At 34.5% G+C, this 25,240-nt stretch overlaps 2 protein-coding genes across 4 annotated transcripts in view; one reads left to right on the top strand and one right to left on the bottom strand.

Annotated features, from left to right (window-relative positions):
- LOC123546565 (uncharacterized) overlaps positions 1-15,600 on the bottom strand; it is a 34,878-nt gene extending 19,278 nt beyond the window's left edge. Inside the window, exons 1-4 of one of the 2 annotated variants that reach the window (XM_053524532.1) lie at positions 15,457-15,600; positions 3,828-4,032; positions 2,567-2,699; positions 1,841-1,948 (exon numbers count right to left, since the gene is read on the bottom strand). In XM_053524532.1, the coding sequence (XP_053380507.1) occupies positions 1,841-1,948; positions 2,567-2,699; positions 3,828-4,032; positions 15,457-15,506 (496 nt within the window). In that variant the 5' untranslated portion in view covers positions 15,507-15,600. Of the gene's footprint in view, positions 1-1,840; positions 1,949-2,566; positions 2,700-3,827; positions 4,033-4,159; positions 4,246-15,456 lie in introns of those variants that run through there. The other variant, XM_053524533.1, reaches the window with a different exon arrangement.
- LOC123546573 (medium-chain specific acyl-CoA dehydrogenase, mitochondrial-like) overlaps positions 1,998-25,240 on the top strand; it is a 48,669-nt gene continuing 25,426 nt past the window's right edge. The window contains exons 1-3 of one of the 2 annotated variants that reach the window (XM_053524535.1): positions 1,998-2,024; positions 15,210-15,312; positions 23,549-23,646. In XM_053524535.1, the coding sequence (XP_053380510.1) occupies positions 2,013-2,024; positions 15,210-15,312; positions 23,549-23,646 (213 nt within the window). In that variant the 5' untranslated portion in view covers positions 1,998-2,012. Of the gene's footprint in view, positions 2,025-12,681; positions 12,723-15,209; positions 15,313-23,548; positions 23,647-25,240 lie in introns of those variants that run through there. The other variant, XM_053524534.1, reaches the window with a different exon arrangement.

Below are 25,240 nucleotides of genomic sequence, written 5' to 3'. Positions count from 1 at the left end.
TATTGCGTGTAACTTGTGCTATTGCCCGTTGTTAGGTATTATATTAATGATTTTTGTAAGTATCAGTCGGTTTATTTTTACCTGAATTTTCGCAGAATTCATATAATAAACCTCAAAAGCTAGTCACTAGCTTCGTACTCATCCGTACTCTAAGTGTGTTCGTACTCAAAATAATTCGAATGTAAAGTTGTTATTCTTAAAATTGTTTTCCTGTTAATCAAATTTTTAAGTTATATGCCAAATTATGTGTAATGTAACGTTGGAAATAACTAAAAATAAAAATAAGATGCCCAGAAACCTTTAAATCACGCTTTTAGTAGTGTTGTTGTTATGTGTGCCCCGGTTATGGATATTTAAAACATGTTTACCGTTTCCAAGAACAACCGAATGGTAACTAAAAATGTACTGGAATCGTAAAGTCATCACATATAAAAACAATGCATTTAGTCCTCGTGTAATGTTTTTTTATGCAAGAATAGCGGCAATACACGTTTGTTTTGTGTATTAAAGCATGCAGAAGCCCTTGGGATATGTTTGTGACTGAGACCTCACAAACAATCCCGCGGGCTTCTGCAGACGTTAATACACCAAAAAAAACCGTGTATTATCCCTACAATGTTCCTGATTGTCGAAGTGGAGTTATGACTCCCATGTTTTCACTTATACAGTCAAAACAGCAATAATATTAACAAGGATACACACAAATCGTTTAAGTAAAATAGTTGGACTAGTCATGATCAGTGCCAATTATCTAAAGTAATCGAAATCTAGGCCTTGATAGAAAAAACGAAGATAAGCTTCCACTAATATCTCTCTCTTGTTTTAAAGTAGAAAAGTTGGTATTATCGTGAAAATCAATCGATAAATATGGATGACTTGGTAATTTTTGTCATGTGAATTCATGGCCTGGCAAATTATCGTTTTTTCTTTTCTTTTCTTTTATTTTCTAGTATATGCTGTTCAAATATCTCCTCCGACATTGTTGGCCTACATAGGCTATCACATTTTTAAAATCATTAAAACAAACCAATGATAAAACGAAGGTTCAAACACGCTTTATATCAAAGTTCTAAGCAACGTTTTCAATTGTTTCAAGCAATACTGACTAATTACTGAGGTGATACATTTACTTACTGGAATTACAAACAAAGGTGAACCAGTACATCCGTACTCCAACTGCGTGTCCGTACTCAATATAACTCGAATGTAAAGTTATTATTCTTGAAATTGTGATCGAGTCCACCAAATTGTGAAATGATATGAACAGTTATTGGTAGTTTTATGTTTGTAATAATGAGAGATAAAAAAAATCGCTTAAAAACCTTGAGGATGTGACTTTGATAGTGTTGTTTATTTCCGGGCCCTGGATACGGATATTTAAAACATGTTTACCGTTTCCAAGAACAACTGGAATGGTAAATAAAAAATGTACCGGAATCGTCAAGTCATCACATATGAAAACAATACATAAATCGTCGTGAAATATTTTTTTATGCAAGAATAGCGACCTTCGGTCTCGGTCACAAACAATCCCGCGGGCTTCTGCAGACGTTAATACACAAAAAAACGTGTATTATCCCTACAATATAGAAAAAGTATTTGCTCTCTTTTAGGAACAATCTGGAACTTGTGAAATCATATACACCCTTAACATTTGTTCTCAAATAACACTTGATATTTAGCCAATACACATATAAGTTAGATAATACACCACTGGAAAATTACGCGTAAAACTGTCGAAATTCTGTGCACATCAGTCCTGTTTCCATGTACGTATCATCCAGTTTTATAATACATGCTTTGTAGTTTGTACTGATCGTTCGCTTAGAAAATGTCTTACCTTTGCTGTTTTCAGTTTCCAAGGCAGGACATTTGAATTCGTTTAGCTCGCAGTTCATGAAGCTATTTTTCCCCTCACATTCCGGACTATCCATCGGTTCACAGACGCCTAGTTAAAAGATATAAAGACGTTATATAACGAAATAGCAAGATGCGACACATGGTAGTAGCAGATGACCATACAAGTGAGTACAATACCACTTTTGACATTGTAACTCCGTGCAATAATCAAAGATTTAGGTACTCAGGTATACAAAATGGACAAACAATCTGAGACTAGATTCCACAGAAATGAGTTTAAAATGTAAGAGACAATGTAAGGCTGAAATAAGGGAGGTTTAACACCATCAAAATTTATTTGACTTTGCTGAATGTATGTAGAACTGTATTTCCAACTAAATGTTATCTAGTATCAGCCGTTTGTTCAACAATAACTCTTCAGTGGCATTACTATATTCTATATGTAGCGTTTACTTATGCGGGTGTAGCATTTTAAACCTGACATACAGTACTCCTTATACACAAATATATTTAGTATAAGTTTTCATAGAAATTGTTTAGTAATTGTTCATGTGTCAAACATGTAATTTGGACATAATGTGTATTAAAATTGTCCTCAAGTCAGATAGCATTCAGACTTTAAATTTAACAGACATAAGTACTGTTTACCCACGGCATAAACTATAAATAAAACAGAAAAGCTAGGCTTGAATTACTTATACCTTACCTGGGTGTGACAGTCCAGTTATAAACGAAGGTTTGTCTTTAGGCTTCCACACGCAATCTGGGTCACCGAGTTCTTTACCATTTGTTTTACCATCACCGTCAGAATCCATCAAGCAAACAGTGGAATTCCATATCTTGATATTTAAAGCAACCGTTCCACAATTAAAAATGAAAACTTGAAATCGTCAATTTCCGTACGATTATGTAACATAACTACCGAAGAATGCCGAAGTCGCGTGTGGAGAATACGTAATTGAACGGAAATTGTCGATTGTCATTGTGCGTCCGCTCTCTTAATATTCTCTTGTACCTCTTCATTCAATTTGACTTAAGAAGCATGCAATATGTAATCCTACTTCTCCCTTAAATCATTTTTATTTCAGCTTTTATGTACCTTGTAATTTATAGGTCAGTTGGGTCGGATGCCTTTAAATATGTAGAATATGGTATTAAAATGCACATTTTACCTTTGTACTCACTTTTTTTTGTAATAAGGTGTTTCATAGAAATATTTCTTTGAAACTACGACACATAATATTAAAGAACTCTAATTGAAATTCTTTTGAATTTATCTTCACGAAAAGTATATGCGTTTGAATTTAATCCAAACAATGTGACACTCTTGACGCTGGATCCAAATTTACTACTGTGATTTTCCTATTATTCATGAAAGCAAAATAATTTAAGATTTGATATAAGATATCTACATATGCCGTTTACTCTTGTAAAATAAAGAAATACCAAAAAAATGTTGTTATGTATTCAGGGAATCATACAGAAATGGTATAAAGATGTTTCTTACACGTGGAGAGATTTTACACGTGGTGGTGCTTACAGTTTTAACCCTTACGCTGCTAAATTTTGATAATGAATTTGTCCATCTTCCAATTTGGATATTACCATTAACTGTTAAAAAGTGTGCTGACTGAAACACTGGTCGCAAAGGCAGAATCAATCGTGTCCGGCATGGTAAGAGTTAAAATACTTCATTTAATGAAATTAAAGATTTTTGACATTGATATTGTTTTGAGAATATTCCAAAGACGAAAAAACGCTAACGTGTGCAATATTATTAAATAATGTCTAACATTTAAAAAATTTTTTTTTTAAATTCACCAACACGTGAAATCTGCGACTATCAATCAAATCGAGTCTGCTATTGTTTTGCTTGGATGATTTCTATGCTTCAATATGCTCTTCTCATTTAATATTATTGACAATGGTAAGTATAGAATCATAAGCGAAAAAGAGCTATTACGTACCTGGCCATTATTCTCAAAGTCTGAGCCAAATGCATTTCTCGGTCCGCCTCCGTTTAAATTATCATGCCCGACTCCTCTCCAAAGAAAGTTTGGTTTGCAAGGATGCGGAATTATTTCCCCATTGGGAATCTTCAGTTGAAAATGTTGATACCCATCTACTAGTGTATGTATAACAATGGGCAACAAGAGGGACACGGCTGCTTTCCTGTAAAAATAATGCGGACTGTAGCACTTTAATGAAACGGTATGAAATAATTTGTCATTGTTAAAGCTTTGTTGACACTTGGTCAAAACTATTATTAAGGCATGGAAAGAAACAAAACATAACTTACATTCTGAATTATGCCATCTTTATGTCCTTCCCTGAAATGTTAACAAAGCAAAATGGCTGAATTGCGCGTTCTGAAACGAGTTTTAGAATGTTGCCGTTTGACTTAGAATAATTTATGACCTTTTTAAAGGGTATAGACGTCATAGTGTAACTTTTACTCTTGTTTTGAATTTCATAGATTCTTGACTTCAAAGTGAATTCAATATCACAACTTACCGAGCAAATACCTACTGTTGTGGCGTTTATACCATCTTATTAGCATTTTTGACAGAACAGAACAGAACAGATAATTGATACAAACTTTTACATGTGTACATGTGTAAGTCTTTGAAAATACAGTGGCATGCTAACGTTGATCAAGAGTTTTGGGTTCAGAGAACTTTGGAACATCAGACGGGCTTAATAAGTATCATAGGCTTATGTTGTTCTATTATTGGTCTCTACGTTACAGTAGTACATTCGTACCTACAATGTAAGTACATTCGTACCTACAATGTATTATGATACACATACTTTGTCAAACACTGGTTTGAAGCATAACTATATACATTTCATTATGCAGTTTATGCTGGGTAACTCAATGACATAAAACTTGAACTTCTAACAGTTATTATTTGCAGGAGGAGGAAATTCCTAGTTATGCCATTTGCGATTTTATACTTTAGAGGTGTTGTAGGTCTGCTGGTTTACTGGCGCAAAAGACTGAAAGTAATTATATACTTATATTCGAGCTGATTAAGTGACAAATCTGAAAGTGACCCAAACATGTTTCTCGGATGTCGCTTACCAAAACAGAACAGCGTTAAAACTTCACTTTATTATGGTTATGTTTTATTACAAGAGACATATCCGGCGAAGAGAATTTAATTAAATGAACAATGTTACACGAGAACGAACAAAAGTACAGAGTAACTACAAAAATACAGAAGCTCAGACTTCAGTATCTCGTGGCCACCTGTCACCATCTTCTGTACAAACTGAACAGCAGAAACACTGAAAATGCTCACATCCTAGCAGGAATGCAGATCACGTTAAATTCGTCCGTGAAATTAAGTTGAAGCTTTCACTGTTGAATAAACCAGGGGGCCCTTGAAAATAACATTGCAAATATAGGGCCACATAGACGATGATTTGATTTGATGTGAGAACATTTCTATTATAACGTAAATTCATTTTACTAGAAGATCGCTTGAATCATTTAAATTCTTTAGAAGTATACTGACGTAAGCTTGCTTAAACATATCAAATGAACTCTTCAGTCAAGAAACTGAATCATTTAATACCTGAGACAGTATCATATGTTTAGAACTGTTAACATATTATATCAGGTCAATGCGTTTCTTTCTTTCTTTTTGTATTTTCAATTTTGTTTTATTTATATATATATTTTTCGAAGGCTTGTATCTTTGAGAGGCAGAACTAACAGTAAAAACAGAATAAGTTGCTTAACCCTTACCCTGCTAAATTTCTATAATGCACTTGTCCATCTTTCAATTTGGACAGTACCGTTAACTGTTAAAAGGGGTGTTTACCAAAGAGATACTGACTGAATGGCGAACAGTGCAGACCATGATCAGACTGCACGGATGTGTGTACGTTACCCATCTATGAAATCATTCTTGTCCCCTAACTATCGAGACATAAATACGTAACAATATGACTGACGGGACTACAAATTCACTGTCGAGGTATATCAAATTGACTTGAAAACGGAGATACATACACTAAGAAGGAATTTTTAACGGGACTTGAAAATTTCTTCGAGATATCTGGAATTTCGAGGTGAGTTTAAAATACCGAGTTTTATTTGTAAGGTATGGCTTCTGTTAGTCCTAGCAATTCGTTTACAAGATACAGTTCTTTTTGTTTTCATTTGGCACGATATTTAAGTCTGACTGGAAGTTCGATTTTCTGTACGAATGACGTCAAACTGCCTTTGATGTCAAAGTTTTAAGGATTAATATTTAATGTGAGCATACATGCTACGTTTGACATAACAAACGGGGTTTCAGTCAGCTGATTTAATTCTTTTAAACGGTTTAACTCCTACCACTTGTCTAAGATAATGAATTTCAGTAAAAACTTTTTTCTTCAGTCAGCAAAAATAGGTTTTGTCATTTACTTGTATGTTTAAATTATACATTTTATTTGGAATTCACTGATGGCATATGATATACAGCTATGTAAACTTTTCTAAAAAGGTAACTCTGCAGTGGTCACGAACCGAATGAAAAAAGTAAATGCTTCCGATATAAGACCAGCTGTAAGCAATTAGAAAACTAAACTTTGGTAAAACATTTCATATTTTAAAGGGTGAATAAATCTGTTTTGATTCGTGCATTGAATGTATATAAAAGAAGCAATGTCTTTTTTTTTCCCCTCAACATTTTTAAATGTCACAAGTAAACATAGCTTTCATAACAATTTGAACGATTATTTTAGTTACAGTCAATGCAACATTGTTGTTTATCAGTAAGATGCTGCTTCAATTTGCACACTACCAATTCAGCATAACCCATTTTACATGTTGTTTTTAAACTGACGTAATGTAGATTCTACATTCAGATGGTAATTACGTAACAATACATTTTTTATTTACAGGTTCTTTTTTTCTTTCTTAACATTTATTTATTTGATTAAACATTGAATACCTTTTTAAAGTAAAAAGTATCTGAGACGACAAAATCGTCAACTTTGGCGACTTTTGGAACAGCAACGTGCAGTTCGTATTACAGCACACGCCGTCCATGGGTTACTTGGGAAAACGCATGTTTTTCGCACGACGACGTGACGTAGCCAATCGAACTCTTTGACTGAGAACATGCTCGTATGTTTAGTAGGCATAAATGACCATTTGCTCTCAACGTGTATCAAAAGTTGTACTGAAGGTGCGTTTAGGAAGAAATACTTCAGATAGTCAAACCAAGATGCGCGCAGTAACTCGTGTGATCTTACAATGTGCAGTAGAGTTATTGAAAGTATTGGGATGCTCTGATGATACCTAGATATATGGGAGACAAATCCTTCGAGCTTACGTATATATGCTATCAGTGAAAAATAGAGTTGCAGTAATCAAAGTAAGGTATGATAACAATTATTAATGTAACATTATGATTAAAATAAAGTCAATATAAAACAGTCTGACGTACTTATTATATCTATCTCTCTCCCTCCCCCCCTCACACACACACACACTTGGGGAGACATATTGTTTTTGTCCTGTCCGTCACACTTCATTTCCGATCAATAACTTGAGAACCATTTGACCCAGAACCTTTAAACTTCATAGGGTAGTAAGTCTTATGGAGTAGACGACCCTATTGCTTTTGGGATCACTCCATCAAAGGTCAAGGTTACAGGGGCCTGAAAATGGAAAACCATTTCCAATCAATAACTTAAGAACCACTTGACCCAAAATGTTAAAACTTTATAGGATGATTGCACTTGCAGAGTAGATGACCACTATTGATTTTGGGGTCACTTCATTAAAGGTCAAAGTCACAGAGACCAGAACATGGAAATCCATATCCGATCAATAACTTGAGAACCATTTGACCCAGAACCTTCAAACTTAATAGGGTAATAGAATTTACAGAGTAAATGATCCCTGTAGTTTTTAGGGTCACTCTATCAAAGGTCAAGTTCACAGGGGTCATCTGCCTGTCACACTTAATTTTTTATCAATAACTGGAGAACCATTTGACCTAGAACCTTCAAATTTCATTGGGTGATAGGGCGTATAAAGTAGATGACCCTTATGTTTTTGGGGTCACTCGATCAAAGGTCTGAGTCACAGGGGCCTGATTATGGAAAACCGTTTCTGAACAATAACTTGAGAACCACTTGACCCAGAATATTGACACTTCATAGGATGATTGGAAATGTAGAGTAGATGACCCCTATTGATTTTGGGGTCACTCCAACTAAGGTCAAGGTCACAGGGGCCAGATTGATCAATAAATTGAGAACCATTTGACTCAGAACCTTCAAACTTCATAGGGTGGTAGGACTTACAGAGTGGATGACCCCTTTAGATTTTGGGTTCATTTGATCAAATGTCAAGGTCACAGGGGCCTAAACATTGAAAACTCCTTCCAATCAATAACTTGAGGACCATTTTGGTCCAGAATGTTAAAATTTCATAGGATGATTGGATATTCACAGTAGATGACCCCTATTGATTTTGGGGTCACTCGATCAAAGGTCAAGGTCACATGGGACAGAACATGGAAAACAGTTTCAAGTCCATAACTTGAGAACCACTAGTCCCAGAATGTCAAAACTTCTTAGGATGATTGGACATGCCAAGTAGATGATCCCAATTGCAGCAAACCATTGGTGTCTCTTGGACTTTCTTGCCTATGGGTATTACTACTATGCATTGGGGAGACATGCGCTTCTTCTAGTTTACTTATTGGAATAAATCGCCGTTTGACCTGAACAGTGTTGATGTGATTATGAATCCATCTAAACAACATAGATACAACATGTAAATTATTTTCTTACACTGTAGAAACAAAGTGTGGTCTGAAATTAAAGATCTGTCTTGTTATGGTCACGGAATGCAGGAAACATACATACCTCGATCTTTCAGTCGCAATTATTCGAAATATAATTGATATAGGAAGGTCAACGAAATCGGCACAAATGGATAAGAGAAAACGATGTTAAATTATATAATAACAAACCCTTTTAAGTTTATAATAATATTCAAATTTACGGATCGAGGGAGGAGTTCGATCCCCGGGCGAGGCGTATATTCTTCATGACGATTTGATAATAGGCATCGTGTTACAAGATATTTCGTCCCCCACCTCTGAATCCTGCGGAGAAGTTTGCAATTAATTGCGGCGGATATGAGGTAACAACTGGTATATTTGTTTTTTTCTTTCTTTCTTTCTTTTTTTTTTTTTTTTTTTTTTTTTTGCTTTTGTTTAGTTAACATTACACCGACACAATTTAGTCTTTGGTGACTTCTAGTTTTTGGTGGTGGAAGAAGACGCCATGCAGGTGCCCATCCGTGCTTTTTTTTATCACGCTGAGGGGCAAGTGAAATCAGCGACCTAAACCACTCGGCCACGGAGGACCCTTAATACTGGCATAACCATTTCCAAAGATCTAAACTGGTCCAAACTCATTGACAATATCACTTCCAAAGCAACTTCCACTCTTCGCTTCATACAACGAAATGTCAAAATTGACAATAAAAATTTAAAAATTGCTGCCTATAACACCTATGTCCGCCCTCAACTGGAGTACTGTTCAAGCGTCTGGCATCCTTGGCAAAAAGCCCTTACTAGCAAAGTCGAAAATGTTCAAAGGTCAGCTGCTAGGTAAGTCATGTACGACTACAGTTACACCAGTAGTGTTACACAAATGTTGAAAACATTAGAATGGAATACACTCCAATATAGAAGGTTACACAGTTCATTAGTAATGTTTTATAAAATTAGTAATGTTTATAAAATAAGGACCCAGACAGTTGCAGTCGACCAATCTCATCTTATTCCAACTAGAAACCTAAATTACTTAATCTCCATGTCTCACACTCAGTACTTTTCTAACTCCTACTTCCCAAGGACCATCCGACTCTGGAACTCCCTACCAACTTATGTCAAATCTAGCCCCAGTCTCAGTATCTTTAGAGAGAGGCTGACAGTGGTCAGTATGTAATTCTAGGCTAAATTGCCTCTGTCCTATTTTAATTGTAGCATACTGTCTTTTTTAGCTTTTATTCTTTTAACATTGTAACATATAATTTCTTTAACAGCTGTTTCTCTGACAGCGCCGCCCAGTGATAGTCGGAAATCGACGGTTGGGTGAAAGATGTAGATGTAGGTGTAGATGTTCCGGGCACTTAATAACGCGAAATTTTGCGCTAAAACATAATCAGGAAATAAATAAAAAATATTATTTATGGCTGAAATATCGAATGGCAGGGGCGTAGCGTGATCAGGTTAGATGTTACTCAATGGAAGAGTGTGGGGGAGAAGAAAGGGTGGCTTCTGGTGACTTCTCACCAAAACTATGCTTCCTCAGTTTTGAACAAAATATTCACAAACGACTTGGAATGTAAAGGAAGGTCTATATAAGTTGATGAACGATACAAATCGGGTCGGGGAGAGGGGTGGAGGCTGGCATTTTGGAAGGACTTGAACTAGGCTGTTTATTTATTCAGGACGAAATTTGTTATCCACAAAGTAAGCAACATTGAGCTCTTTTTCCACACTTATTTGTTGTATACAAAATTTGCATTCACTATACATTTTAGTACGGAAAGACAAAAGCGTTAAACATTGCAGTAATAATACCAATGACGGCCCTTTCCGCGAGATTGCATGCGTAATCTGACGCCCTTCACCAAAAACATGGACAAAATGGCCTCGTTCCAAACATTCTTTCAAAAGTGGACGCCAAAACATTCAAAAAGAACATTTAATTATAGCTTTAAGTAATTTTTCTGACGTCAAAGATCACAATTGAATGATGCGACTGTATAAATTATCACTGGAGTTCAACACATTTTAACTAAAACCCAGGAACTGTATTTTTGTCGGAAGGCGAATTATAGTTGGACGTTGGCGGGTCTTTTTTACTGTGACTAAAAATCCGATATCTTGAAATTTATTTTGATTTTCTGATACTCCTGGAAAGCAAATCGGTTATTTTTGTAGCAAGCTGTCGTAAAATTGAATGGTATTTTTGTGCGTTTATATAGGCATGAACCATACTGGAAGGCTTCTTGCCAATCAATCAAAAGAATCACTAGCGCGATTCATGAATTTGCAAGAAGTCCCAGAAAATAGCATTCAATTCTTAAATAAAGTACACATGTGTACATACGTGTTACAATGGAATATATGCAAATCACCGTGCAATAAATACTCTAAACTGCCTAGGAACTGATTAGACTGCTGAGGACAAACTTTGACTTATGCACAATTTTAAAAAAAGAAAAATGATGAAGCTATTTCGATAGATTCTTATTTCATTCTTCAAGTACAAATATTTAATTACTGATGTCGTCTACACATTTCCTTTATAATCGTTTCGTGAACTTAGATTTTCCATTTCAGCCTAAACATCTGTCACAAGACTTTTGTCTCAGTATCATTATTTACTTGATTTCCAAGGATGTATAGATACATTTCACGGAAATTGTAAGTTTTTAAAATCAATGTTTATGACAAGGACGATTGTTGTATTAAAACACAACATGCAGCTTGTAAACAACCTAGAAATCAATATAATGCTTACAACATATTTCTTTAACTGCAATATTTAAAAAAGAATTTACTGTAAATGCTGGTTATGAGCATTTATTACATATGTGTATCATAGGTTTAAAGAAATCGAGGTATTATCATATTTCAAAGGTATTGAGGTGTAGGATGTATATTCACTTCATGCGTTAAATAATTTTGATTGATGTATTTTTCCGCCAATAAATTTTGGGAAATGGGTGTCAGGGCATAAGAAGGAGGTGACTGGTGTTGAAACTTTGTTTCTCTATACTTCCCTTCCCACGACGGAGAGAAGTAGGGTTGCGTAGGTGCCTCTTAGCATAATTACCCGGAAAGTATATTCATAACGTAGAAATTAATGAATTGATAGTTTATATGACTGATGTTGAGTGTTATACTATGGAGTGTTATACTATGGCAATGCGGATAACAAAGCCTAAATGTTAATCTTTGAATTTGTTCTTTTTGCTCCCGTTGATTCTCTTTGATTATTTTTGTTTGAGCGTAGCGAGTTAGGAAATAATTAACAAACAATCAAGGCCTTCGAGTTGTTTATCGTCTAATTTACCACGGTTCAGAGTTCAGAATAGGAACTGAACCATGAGGGCCTTAAATCGAGTGGTTAAACACTGAAGCATCTGAACCGTGGTAAATTAGACAATAAATCACAACATTTCCTTCTTTGTTTAATTGGAAATCAAATCGAGCCATGTTAAAATACTTGGGAATTCATAGTTGTTACAGATACAGTTGTTTATCCTTCTAAATTTTACTAGTGACTAGCCAATTGTTCTTATGGTCAATAGCAGCTATAGTATATATGCATCTGAAATCATATATGTATTTAGAATTTTAAATATATTTAGATTTAAATAAGTATTTACAATAACAAGTGCAAGTGGAGCAAGAAAAAACATTTAGAAATTTTGATATAAATTTTGATGAAAGAGCAACAGCAGTCTGCCGTCACAAAAAAAAATTATAACAAAGTCAAGGACCAAGACAACAGCATACTCATATGCTATGACATTGTCCCTACCTCCATACCTGATCAGTTTTGTATTGCTTTTATGGAGTTTTTAGCCTTTTTTTTGTATTTTTGGATCTTAAATGATACTCAGCTGAGTAACCGAGTATGCCACGCTACGCGCATGAATGGTTTCAGAAAAATGCACACTTTTCCTGGAAAGTTTACAATATTATCGTGAGAGCCACCTAGCTATCCAGTGACAGAAATATGCCGGAAAGTGTTTATTTAGCGGCGTTTAACCTTTACCGTTACAATTTCTAACCTTTAAAATGGCGTCATTGATTAGCCAGGTAGGTATTTATCAATTATTATAACGAACGCTTTTAAGTATTAATTGATGTTAACTTTTAATAATTTTCGGCGAAAAATGTCAAATATCAATATTTTCATTACATCGATGTTTATTCAAGTCGGAAATGTTGTAAAAACAGTATTTATCTTGTACCGAATATTGTGTAACAAAATTTGTTTAACAAATCGGATGTGTAGAAGTTCGGACATGACCAGATAGCACAGCCGCAGGTTGCAGATGAACGTTGGAGTCGCGAAACATCAATATTTGCTCCCCTTAACAAGACTAGTCCTAACATTATTCCAACTAGGACAGTTATACTGCAGTAATATGACAGCAACTATAGTCGATATTTGTGGGATGCCAATATTTCACATGACCTTCATCTGATCAAAAGTAAATTCTGCAGATTTTGCCAAAATTTTGAAAAAAACAACAACAACAACACTATCAAGTCATCTAAATCCTGTCAGTCATCTCAAGCCAACCTGTTTGCTGATAATATGCTTCTGTATAAACAGGCTGGTAACATTGCCCGATCGGGCTTAAGACACAAAAAGTAGTATTTCTTGAAAAATAATGAAGATATTTCTTTCAAACTTGGTCCATATATTAAGCATAACAAATGATACAAATCAGAATAAAAATAACTTGGTTGCCTTTAGTATTGGTAGAATTATTTCCCCTTTTCAGATTTTTATGACGCATAATCTTTGAAGTCCAAACAAATATGTTCTAATGCTAAGTTTAAAACAAAGAAGGGTTCAATGGCTGCCTAATGCTCTAAATTATTGCGCTAGTACATGAATGTATACATTTTACTCTGCTTTCACTTACGATATTATAGAGAAATGTTAGTTCTAAAAAAATGCTCATACATCTGCACTAGAAACAAAGTATTTACCCTAAATATATAGAATAAAGGTATTGGCGCACAAGTTTGGAGCAACAGAAAGCCACTGAAGCTTTTCTGTTTTAAACATTGCATTAAAACATTTTTTTTTTGGACTTCAAAAATTATGCACCATAAAAAACTGAAAAAGGGAAGTAATTCTAACAAAACTGAAGGCAACAAAGTTATTTCTATCTAGATAAGCATCATATGTTATGCTTAACAAATAGACCAAGTTTGAAAGAAATATCTTCATTATTTTCCAAGAAATATTACTTTTGTGTCTTAAGCCCGATCGGGCAATGTTACCAGCCTGACAAACACAGCCGCAAAAATAAAGATGCCACCAAGCTCCAAGAAGACCTCACAGCTCTGGAGACCTGAGTGTCCAAGTGGCAGATGAGCTTCCACCCAGATAAATGTACCGTGCTGAGGATTTAACAACAAACAAACGTCACAGCCGGGAGACCAGTTACTATCTCCATGGTCGGCATTTCCAAGTTAACGACAGGGCCAAGATACGTGTGTAACAACTACACTGACAGGACTCGGGACAGGGATGGGTCACAGCAATGGTTAATGGACTCGGCTGGGAACCTCTTTAAGAGCGCTGAAGAATCTTACGGTTGACCATACTCTTCAAGATCTCCCACAACTTAGTGGACATCCCAGAGGCAGCGACAGTAGAAACAGGGGTTCCAGGAGGCTATTTCTCTCATACATGAATGTCATTGTGACAGGTGTGTACAAGCAGTCCTTCTTTCCTAGGATGATACAGGACTGGAACAGCTTTCCAACCATGATCAAGGACATCACAGACATCAAGGCCTTCAAGGTTGCTCTCCATGCCTCAGTAGCAGCCCCACCTCTGTACTTGGCATAGACAGCTAATGTGTGTACCATAGTTTTAACTGTATATAGTCAACTTTTAACTGTACAGCCTTTAGAGATGTGACTGTCTTGCCCTAACCCAACTGCGGACAAAGCACAATCCAGTTATGAATTGGAGTCCTGTCCAGTACATGGAAGAAGAAGACTATCAGGGAGTAAAATTAATGGTGGCCTAGTCACCCATGACACTTTATTTTTGTAGGGACCACCATCAGTTCTGAAATCATTGACCAGCCAGCGACCTAAAATGGAGCCATAGATACATTGTTTATTAAACTTTTATTATGCACATTGTAAATGTCACAAAGGTTTCATCAGTAATGATCAGTGCAATACCAAATGGTTGCATACACCGCCACCGAGTGAAATTTAATTAAGAGGACTCCAACACTGGTTGTGAGAATATGGCCATTTTTTATTCAGAAATACTTGCAGATGAGCAATGGCACCCATAGGTGGTGATCTTGTTTCTAGAATTATGGTCATTTATATGAACTTTATCATTCTACATGTATCAAAAATTTTGTCATGCAATGTTGAAATAGCATCATTGTTTCCTCAGGTGTGCCATTTTTCACTGTCCCACAGTCAAATTATCAAACCATTTGTCTGCCCTGTCAGCTCATGTTTCAGTTAAGAAATAAAACAGTCACCTTGAATTTGCTTCTGTTGAAAATGAGTGTGTGCAAATATACATTTCAGGTGACAAGACAGAGTGTAAGACTTGCTAAGACAGGTGTTCGAGCGCTCTCCACACCTTCCGCCTCACCAGATACAAATGCTTCTTTCAAGGGCTATAACTTTGGTATGATATAATTCAAATAGATTCATTTCCTTTCTGTACAAATAAAAACCAGCCAGGCTTTAAACATTGCTATTTAAAGAAGGAAAAAGTGACACTAATTTCAACAGGCTCAGTACTCCTTTTTTCCACTCACTTGCCCCTTACCTTTTTGGGTTTGATCCATCCTTGGCCCATGGTCCCTTGGAAATTAACATTTTATGTCTTAAATGGGTGCTTGATACATTTTCATTAGCAGTAAAAGTTGTAGTTTTTGCAGCATGAGTTTCATAAGGATCAGATATTTTCTAAAACTCTGGAAAAATGTAAACAAATTGTTAGTGTAACAATGTTTTGATGTTCATGCATAGAATAAGTTGATCGAATTGATTTCGTCCTAAGTAGGTACTGAACGAAGAAATTTTGATGTTTTAGCAGAAAAGCTATCATGTGATAAAAAGTATATTACACTTTTGTCTTCCTACAATGAATTTATCAGACTCATTGAATTAAAAAGATGAAATGCTTAGCAGGGCCTCCCATTGTATTGTAATCATGGCCATAGGGAGAGACTAAATTTTACGAAGGCAAATGAGTATGCACGTTTGTTGGTAGTTGTTCGTACTAAGGTAAATTTGAATGGTAAAAGCAAAGCTCCAACAGGGGTTAGTTAGGAAGGTTGTGTCCCACCCTTCTCCATAGGAGGGTTTGTTGGGGGCTCCCTCAAGAAAAAATAGGATAATTATATGATATGAAAAGGAGGACGGACGTTTTGGCCTGGACGTTTTGGCCTAGGATCTTTTGGCCTAGGATGTTTTGGCTAAGAAAATTTTTGAGGTAGGATGTTTTGGCCAAAAAAAAAATTATTTCCATAATATGCAAAATATGATCTGGATATTAATATGTTATAGTATAATTGATCATTTTTTAAGAAAAATAATTGTGAAGAAAATTAATTTTCATAACTCTTTTGATTTGTTGTAAATGGCAAATATTTTCACATACACACACACACATACACAATGTATATATATATATATATGTGTATACATATAAAAGATTATAAAGAAATAAAAATAAAATACCATGATATGTTTTATTATCAGTTTAATTTATTCACTTACACCATAACAAAGAGCTATAAATTTAAAATTTAATATATATAATAAATGTTTTTTATACTTCTTTGACTATAACATTCTTAAGAATAATCTCCAGACCATATTTTGCATGATATGGAACCACAGTTTATTTTTGGCCAAAACGTCCTACCCCCAAAATATGCCTGGCCAAAACATCCTAGGCCGAAAGATCCTAGGCCGAAACGTCTGGGCCAAAACATCCACTGGCCAAAACGTCCTACATTCGTATGAAAAACACACTGGTGCCCCGTTTTTGTATAAAAGAGAAAAATTATGGTTTGTTTGTAATGTGTCTCTCTTGCAATGGAGGTCTGGGATGCAACACAGGACTTAATTTTTGGAAAATGTATGTATAATATTCTTCTTTATGGAGCTCCTGATTTATCTCGTACATGTACAAGTAAAATTATATGTAAAAATGTTCAAACAATTCCCCTACAAAGTTCCATCTAATGCTGCTCTCATGCTGAAAAGCACATTAGTTTTATATAAAAAAAAGTTCTTTTTTCATACAATGACAAGGATGTTGCTAAAAAAACTGGATATCAGTATAACTCACCACAGAGATAACAGTAGAATGCGTTTAAAAAAGTTGTTTTCAGCGTAAAATTAAAATAAAACTTCCGTAGGTTGAAAACAATCATTCAAATACATATTAATTAATGATTACAGCATAAATGAAGTTTCATCAATGGATCATGATACCACATGTCCATGTGGCTTTATCTATCGTCTGCATATGATGCTTCAATCAACAGCAACTTGGCGCTTAAGGATGTACGAGCGTTGTTTTTTTCAGGATATCCGCCATTTTGAAAAATGTTTCTTAGAATATTGCTTTCTAACAAAAGTTTTGCCAAAAATTAATGCTAAATAATTAAAATATGGCTAATAATGTACTGTTTAACAAAATATATTGTGTTTTTTGCGAAAAAAATAAGTTTTCACCCTTATTTTTGGTTGGCATTAGCCTAAAATTGACGTAAGATTTACAATGGGGTAGGGGTAGGTAATTTCAAATATCTATCAAAGTAGATCGGGTTTGGTTTTGATATTTTTCTGACTGATACATATAATGTTAAGCTATAAATAAAATAAAAGTTTTCAAGATAGCACTTTATATTATCTAGAAAATATAAATTAAAACAAAAAGAACAAAAAATATCAAAATTCACCACTTTTTAACAGTTTTTTCTTAATAAATCTCTTAGATGCATGGTGACCCCAACTTTTTTTCTTTCAATTTTGAAGCATTTTTGTGTGTCATTAATGCTGAAAAATATTTTGAAAATTTTAACGTCAGAATTTTTTTTGTAGATCTAAATACGTTTTTTCCACTGAAAATAAAGTGGGTGGGGTAATCATGTCAACATGTAAAAATTGAAGAGATTTTTTAGTGAAATTTATGCTTATATAATACTGACATCACCATATATTTATATTAACCTGTAAGACCTGAAATCCCAATAAGATTAAGTAGGATATTATATGTTTTATAAAGTACCAACATTTTTTCAATTTTACAAAATTTCAGAAATGCGTAAACAGTGGGTGAAGAAAATACCCTATAAAATTAAAACGAGTTCGGTGATCTATGTTTTTTCTGCTCTTGTTTGTCTTAGAAACTAATGTTCTTCAAGCTCACAGGGTATGAAAATATTCTTAACGTTAGAAAAAATTCGCTCATACATCCTTAATATTCTTTAGAATAAATGAAATAAACAGCACCATTGTCTGTCAATGATATTTTGATAAAAATGAAATACATAATTATAAACTATAATTATAAATATTTAAGTTTCAAATGATTTTGCTTTTGACACCAACAAATTCATTGATTTATTTTTAATCTTAACCATACTATGAAATCGGATTAGATTTGGAAAAAAGTTGAATTTATGTTGTAGAGAATTAAACATAAAGTAGCAAGAAAACGTAGGTAAGTAAACTTTTCTGGTTGAGCATGTAATCAAACCCCAACCTCCTGATCCGCAGATTCCGTAAATTATTGCTCCAGTTATAAGTACCCAAGTATGAAAAGATGATGAGAGGGGTGCGAGTTTCATTTTGGGATCCGAATGTTACATGCATGAAAAATGCAATCCTTGTGAATGTTTGGAAATAGCCATTTGGTGGGTTGAACAGGCCTATTATATTACATATATAGGGGACTCGGGGCATAGCGCAACCAAGTCTGAAGCTACTCAGTGGGAGGATGTGATAAAAGTATACATTACATTCTGCCTTAGCAGTCACCTACAGGTATTAATTAAGCAGCCAATTGCCTTAAGTAGCCAATCAAGAAACTTCCCAAACTGAGTTTTCTATTGTTTCGAATAAAAAGTTCTATGAAATTGTTTTGATATTAATTATGGGCAACACCTTTGACCCTCATCTTTGGCTGATACTACAGTACTGGAGTTTATTTGAAACTGAATAGGGAAGATCAAAGTTTAAACTGGTATCTACAATGTTTGACATAATTTGTTTGAGACAGACATTATGGATATATTTAAAGCTGTAAGACTTAAAGTGTACTACAGGGATATACTTCAGAAAACTTCTAGTATGATAAATATATAAATTTTTATTCGTATAAAATACTTGTACAATTTTTAAACAATGGTTAGTGTAAACGTGTAACAAGAAGTTATCGTTAGGTTCAACACATCTGACCGAAAGACTTCTGCTATTGTTTGTTTTAATTCTAAATTTGACGGGAAACTTATTCTGCCATTCTTCATGGAATAAAAGTAGCTAAATACATCTTCTGTTGGTACAAAACACTGCTTTTGAATTTCCTTGCATTTACAGTATTATGGTTTCTGTGTGTTTATGTTATTCAAATGCAGTTATCAAGAGCTTTTTTTCTCGTTTCGTTTTATAAATGCAAAGACACTGCAACTTATGCCCATATTACCAAGTAATGAGACCCAAGCAACTAAAATGGCAAAATAACTTACCTTGCGGCATGAATTTCGCTATTTACATATAAAGCAGTTTCATGGGACCATTTTTTCCATAGTATGTTGTAGATACTTTTTGCATATAGCAGTGTTTAGATTATGATGCAAATGTATCTGATAACATATACTGTCATTTTGATACAGTAAACATCTTGATTCAGTATTATATCTGATAAATCTTTTGAAAATAACAAAAATTTCGTTACCGACCTGTCTGAAATATGGAAAGATAATGAAATGATATAAAATTTTGTTAACCTGGCATCCACTGTGTAATAGTGGTAAAACTTTTGTTGATATAAACCAGTATGCTGTCACACTGGCACCAGATCAGAAAGAAAATGCCTCCGTACGTGTTATACCCTACCCCTAGGTATTCTATAAGAACCATGGTCGTGAACGGGAAATTATACTAACCCGTTTCAATCGTACATTTCTCAACTTAAACGCGCAGTTCGGTGAATGGGTATGTAGCATATTGAACAAGCGATAATTTATCTTCCATCGTGCACCAGTCACATTGTCTCAATATTCCATATTGCTGAGATTATCAACATATTTTATGCTTTCGTCAACGTTACAGAAAAAACTTGCTTGACCTTCCCTAATGAACATCCGGTCTAGAGGTCACGACAGTGTGCACATGTTTGGCGAAACGTAAACAAACAAAAACAGAATTTAAAAAATCACAATTTTACACTAAAACTCGAAATGATGAATGAAATTCATCTTGTATACGATATTTAATTTGAAATCGTACATTGGTCTGCATCTGTTCTGTTTATTTTATTCATTTTGCACATTAATGCTGCATTTTCACATTTTAGCGAACACGTGTAGTAAAGTGACGATTGACATACATTTTCACAACAGCCAATCAGAATGGTTTTTTAATCTAGAACGGAACTTCACCAGGGAAGTTCAAGCAAGTTTTTTGTGTTACGTTGAAATTACTATAAACTACGCGTTGTTTTTCTAAGATAAGATGTATTAAAGAAATGCGACCGGTACTCAATGGAAGATAAATTACCACTTGTTTGATATCCATAGTACACATTTACCGCACTGCGTGTTTTAGGTATGAAATGCGCGATTGAAACGGGTTAGTATATTTTCCCGTTCATGACCATGGTTCTTATAGAATACCTAGGGGTAGGGTATAACACGTACGGAGGCATTTTCTTTCTGATCTGGTGCCAGTGTGCTGTCATTTACATTTGAGCACGATGAACATTTACAGTGAAATAGAAGTGTGCATCTACAGAAGAAATTATTAAATGAATGACAGTTGTGAAATATTTACTAAGCTGTAGGACTAGTATTACCAAAATGTGCATAAGGCAGATTTAAAATCTATATTCAAGTACACTTATTTTCACCATATCCCAGAGATTCAGACATGCATATGCAACAGAAATGTTTTATCAATCACTGAACTAGCTAATAGATAACATTAAAAAATGAAACATCTTAATTGAATGACTGAAACGTGATGATCTGATATTTCTTCAAACATGTCTTCGTAAGTCAGTGTGCTCAATCACTTGATCCCGCTAAGTCATTTTGAGCTGGAAAGTGAAATTGGAAAGGGAAACAAAAATTATAAATCAGGGCGTAAGTTTTTTTCTTCAATATTTTGTGTTAATTTCATGCACATGATTCGAAACCTATTTGAAAGTACTACCCTCAGTACTACGATTTGCCCACCAAAACCTCGTTTTAACGCTATTGTTAACATAATATTCAAATAGGATTGGAATCATGTGCATAATATTAACACAATATATATTGAATAAAAAACATTGTAAGAACTCATTTTCATGGTTTATAATTCTCATTTTATTGATTAATCATTTCCGTTTAATAAAAGTTATTATGCACATTTGCTTACAATAGTCGTTTCCCTTTGATTTGATTGCGAATGGCAAAAATGTGTATGGTGGACAAATAGAAAAAAAAATGAGTAAATCAATGATAAACTTACATATTCGTTATTTAATTTTAGGACTCATTTTTCTATTTGGGCATAATATGTAATACTTCATAGTTTTACATTTACAAACTTTGAACAGATAATGACGTTCATGTAAAAGACATGCTTATCCAAGAAAAAAGATATTATAAGCCCTAAATTGAACGTCTCACAGTTGTCTTTAAATGGACAACACCTTTACCAAAAAACTCGGTCCAGTACATGTTGCATCATCAACATTAAACATCAAATATTTTCCCCTTTAAAATAGAATTCCATTTGTAAAGAAAAAAACGAATCAATTTTCAAAATTTCTAGAAAAGATTATCAATCTTATTATTCTAAATTTCAGTACTCCCACATAGTTGCAAATGCATCAAAACAAATATGTGCAACATTTCTTTGAAAATGGTTAGATTTTAAAGGCACTGAACTGTCCAAAAGTGAGGTCCCTTGTCGTGGTTCCTTTTTGGAAATTCAAGCTTCTATCATTAAATTGACATAGGAATTTCAGAATTATGTACTTACTTAATAAGCTGTGCAATTTTCATGTAACGTTTTCTTTCTATGATTTTATGATGTTCTAATTTCGAGACCTCAAGTATTCATCGAATCATTAAATGACACTCGTGTAATATTATATCCTGTATATAAAAACACTAATTTATATTTTCTGTATATAATACAATGTACTGTAACATTAAATCTTGATATAACATACTGGTAGTTACGGTTCTGCATCAGTTGTGTATATATGCAATTCCTGTTTCAGTGAAAACTATAAGATTGTTTTCTGTGTGTTTATGTAATAACATTTGTATACAAAATGATTCAAATAATATTCTAATGTGGCTTGTCTCTGTTAAAACATGCTGCGCCCTCGTGAAATTATTATGCCTGACGTATAACCGCCCATCATGCATAAATAGTGTTAAAGCACTCGTTTCCTATAAATTATTTCTTACTTCCTAATAATGCTCAAACCTTTTTAAGTTGCTTTGTTGGCCTATTGAATAAGTTGCTGACTTCAAATTGTTTGCCCTTCACCTAACTGGATTTGAAATCTTGCTCGGGGTGGGAAATTCTACATATGAGGAAGCCTCTAGCTGGATTATAGAAGATGACTTGTTCTATCGAGCTGTCCTACCATGTCTGGAACAGTGCTCAAAGGTGGCACCTCAAATCTTCCTTCACCATCAAAGGCTCTAAAAGTCACCATAGGATCTAAAATTGCATGAGTTTAATTTTAAACAAAATCCAACAAAAAAAAAATCATACTTTTATTAATAAGCAATAATATTGTTCTGATTGACTCGAGTCACTTTGTCCTCCACCTCAGATAAAAGTTTAGGAGTTGTAATGCTGTAACGAGTATCCGAGTACTCGGATATCCACGAATCTGACAAAAGGTTCGAGTACGGATATTCGTCATTGTCGTGATCATTGGATCGCGATCTTTTTAATAATACATGCAATGTATAAAATTATATCAATAAAACTAAATTAAAGCAACATTAAACGTCTTTAACAAATTTTGTTGCACGCCTTAGACGACTACGCGTTGTCAGTTTCAACAAGTTGTAAACAAGGTAGTGTCTAAGGTAGTGTAAGCATTGGTCTTATATTCAAACTAAATGCGAAATCTGTCAAAACAGTGAATTAACATTTATCATTTAAGAAATTCAATCCAATAAAAATTAAAATGCGCAATTTCTTTCCTATAAATAAAGTTTACTTCTAAAAAAAAAATGGGAAACTGCTACTAAATATTGACATTATATATCGTTGGTCTGCAAGTATGGCCGAACATTACAGAAGTCCATCCGCGAAGCTTGACTTAAATTAATGAGGAAACATGAAACTTGAGCATTATGAGAACTGCAAAGTTTAGATTCCATAAAGAAAATGGTACTCATATAACAGTCTTGCACTTTTGTAACCTTATAAGTTGTTGCTGGTGATCCATGGTTCGATCTGTGAATAGTCAGGCCCGACTCGCGGATCGGATCGCCACATGTCCAACGATCCACAGCCTTAAGGGGTTGTCCTTTGTTTTCACTGGTATGGTAGCCAGGAACTGCTGGTAGTTCAACTGACAGTTGCAGGTTATCTTAACTGAAGTGTTGTAAAAATTGAAAATTGGCTTTAAGCTTGAAAAAGGAAATATGTCGTATTTTCAGAGCTCACAGATGAACAGAAAGAGTATCAGCAGCTGGCCAGAAAGTTTGCAAGGGAGGTAATCGTTCCTGTAGCACCACACCATGACAAAACAGGAGAGGTAATAGAATGTAAAGCTGTGTTTTTATGTCAAATGGAAATAAAAAAAATAAATAGTGGATCCAGGATTTCAGCTTAAGAGGGGAATGGGCGCAAAGTTTCTAGTTGGTTTCTGGTGGAATTGTCCCTCCACAATATACTTTAAATGGTGCATTTGGAAGTATATGTAACAGAATTTGTGCATGAAATAATTGACACAATGTCATCGTCTTAAATCTGTAAATTTTCAGCAACAGGAAAAGTAATTTGTCCAAGTCCAGCAATTATAAATAGAGATTTTCAACTTACTTCGACCCGGACTGCGGACAGCGGACTGCGTACTTACAGTAGGGGTTTTCTCAAAATATTTAAAGGTTCGCAAGAAAGAAAACATACCTATAGTATATATGTTTCTTTTACCTATGTGTGTTGTAACGTTTGCTCTAACTGTAGAATTTAGTGTATTTTAATAATCTGTTAATACATACATAGGTTTGAAAATATACGGATAGTGAACAGGACACATTTAATTAACACAAGGAATAGAAATTTTCAGATGTCATATTCTATTAATTTTTTGTTCATGACATATTTTAAAGATTCGGCTCCATAAATGTCTAAATGTAGGATGCCTCTAGATTCATCTAAATACTCTGTCATATATTACTTACCTTTAGCAGGTTCTTCAAATATCCATGTGCTTTAACATTTGAGCCGCGCCATGAGAAAACCAACATAGTGGCTTTGCGACCAGCATGGATCCAGACCAACCTGCGCATCCGCGCAGTCTGGTCAGGATCCATGCTGTTCGCTAACGTTTTCTCTAATTGCAATAGGCTTTGAAAGCGAACAGCTGGTCGCAAAGCCACAATGTTGGTTTTCTCATGGCGTGGCTCATTTTGTTTTGATATTTTGATACATTTCTGGCGTTACTTATCCTCCGGCATGTGAAGTTTCAGACCGACTGTACTACGATAATACTTTACCTTAATATGTTCATGCATTAAAAAATACAACTTGAAACATGGATTTGAAGATAATGGCGATTCCTGTTAACACAGTTTGGTTTTAATTTGTTCCATCCATATAATTCGTAGCCTTGTTTTTCCTAGCAACAAGATAAGAACAAGAGGACCATGATGGTCCTGAATCGCTCACCTCTTCCCACATGACACAGTTTTGAGTATGACGTCGTTTTTTCTATTATTTGACATAGTGACCTAGTTTTTGAGCTCATGTGACCCAGTTTTGAACTTGACCTAGATATTATCAAGATAAAAATTCTGACCAATTTTCATGAAGATCCATTGAAAAATATGGTCTCTAGAGAGGTCACAAGGTTTTTCTATTATTTGACCTGTTGACCTAGTTTTCGAAGGTACGTGACCCTGTTTTGAACTTTACCTAGATATCATCAAGGTGAATATTCTCACTAATTTTCATGAAGATCTCATGAAAAATATGGCCTCTAGAGAGGTCACAAGGTTTTTCTATTTTTATACCTACTGGCCTAGTTTTTGACCGCACATGACCCAGTTTCGAAACTGACCTAGATATCATCAAGGTGAACATTCAGATCAATTTTCATGAATATCCAATGAAAAATATGGCCTCTA

Source organism: Mercenaria mercenaria, chromosome 15 (genome assembly GCF_021730395.1).
Source record: "Mercenaria mercenaria strain notata chromosome 15, MADL_Memer_1, whole genome shotgun sequence".
NCBI lineage: Eukaryota > Metazoa > Mollusca > Bivalvia > Venerida > Veneridae > Mercenaria > Mercenaria mercenaria.
Note: the sequence above shows the minus strand (reverse complement) of the source record. Positions and strands in the feature narration are given on the sequence as shown.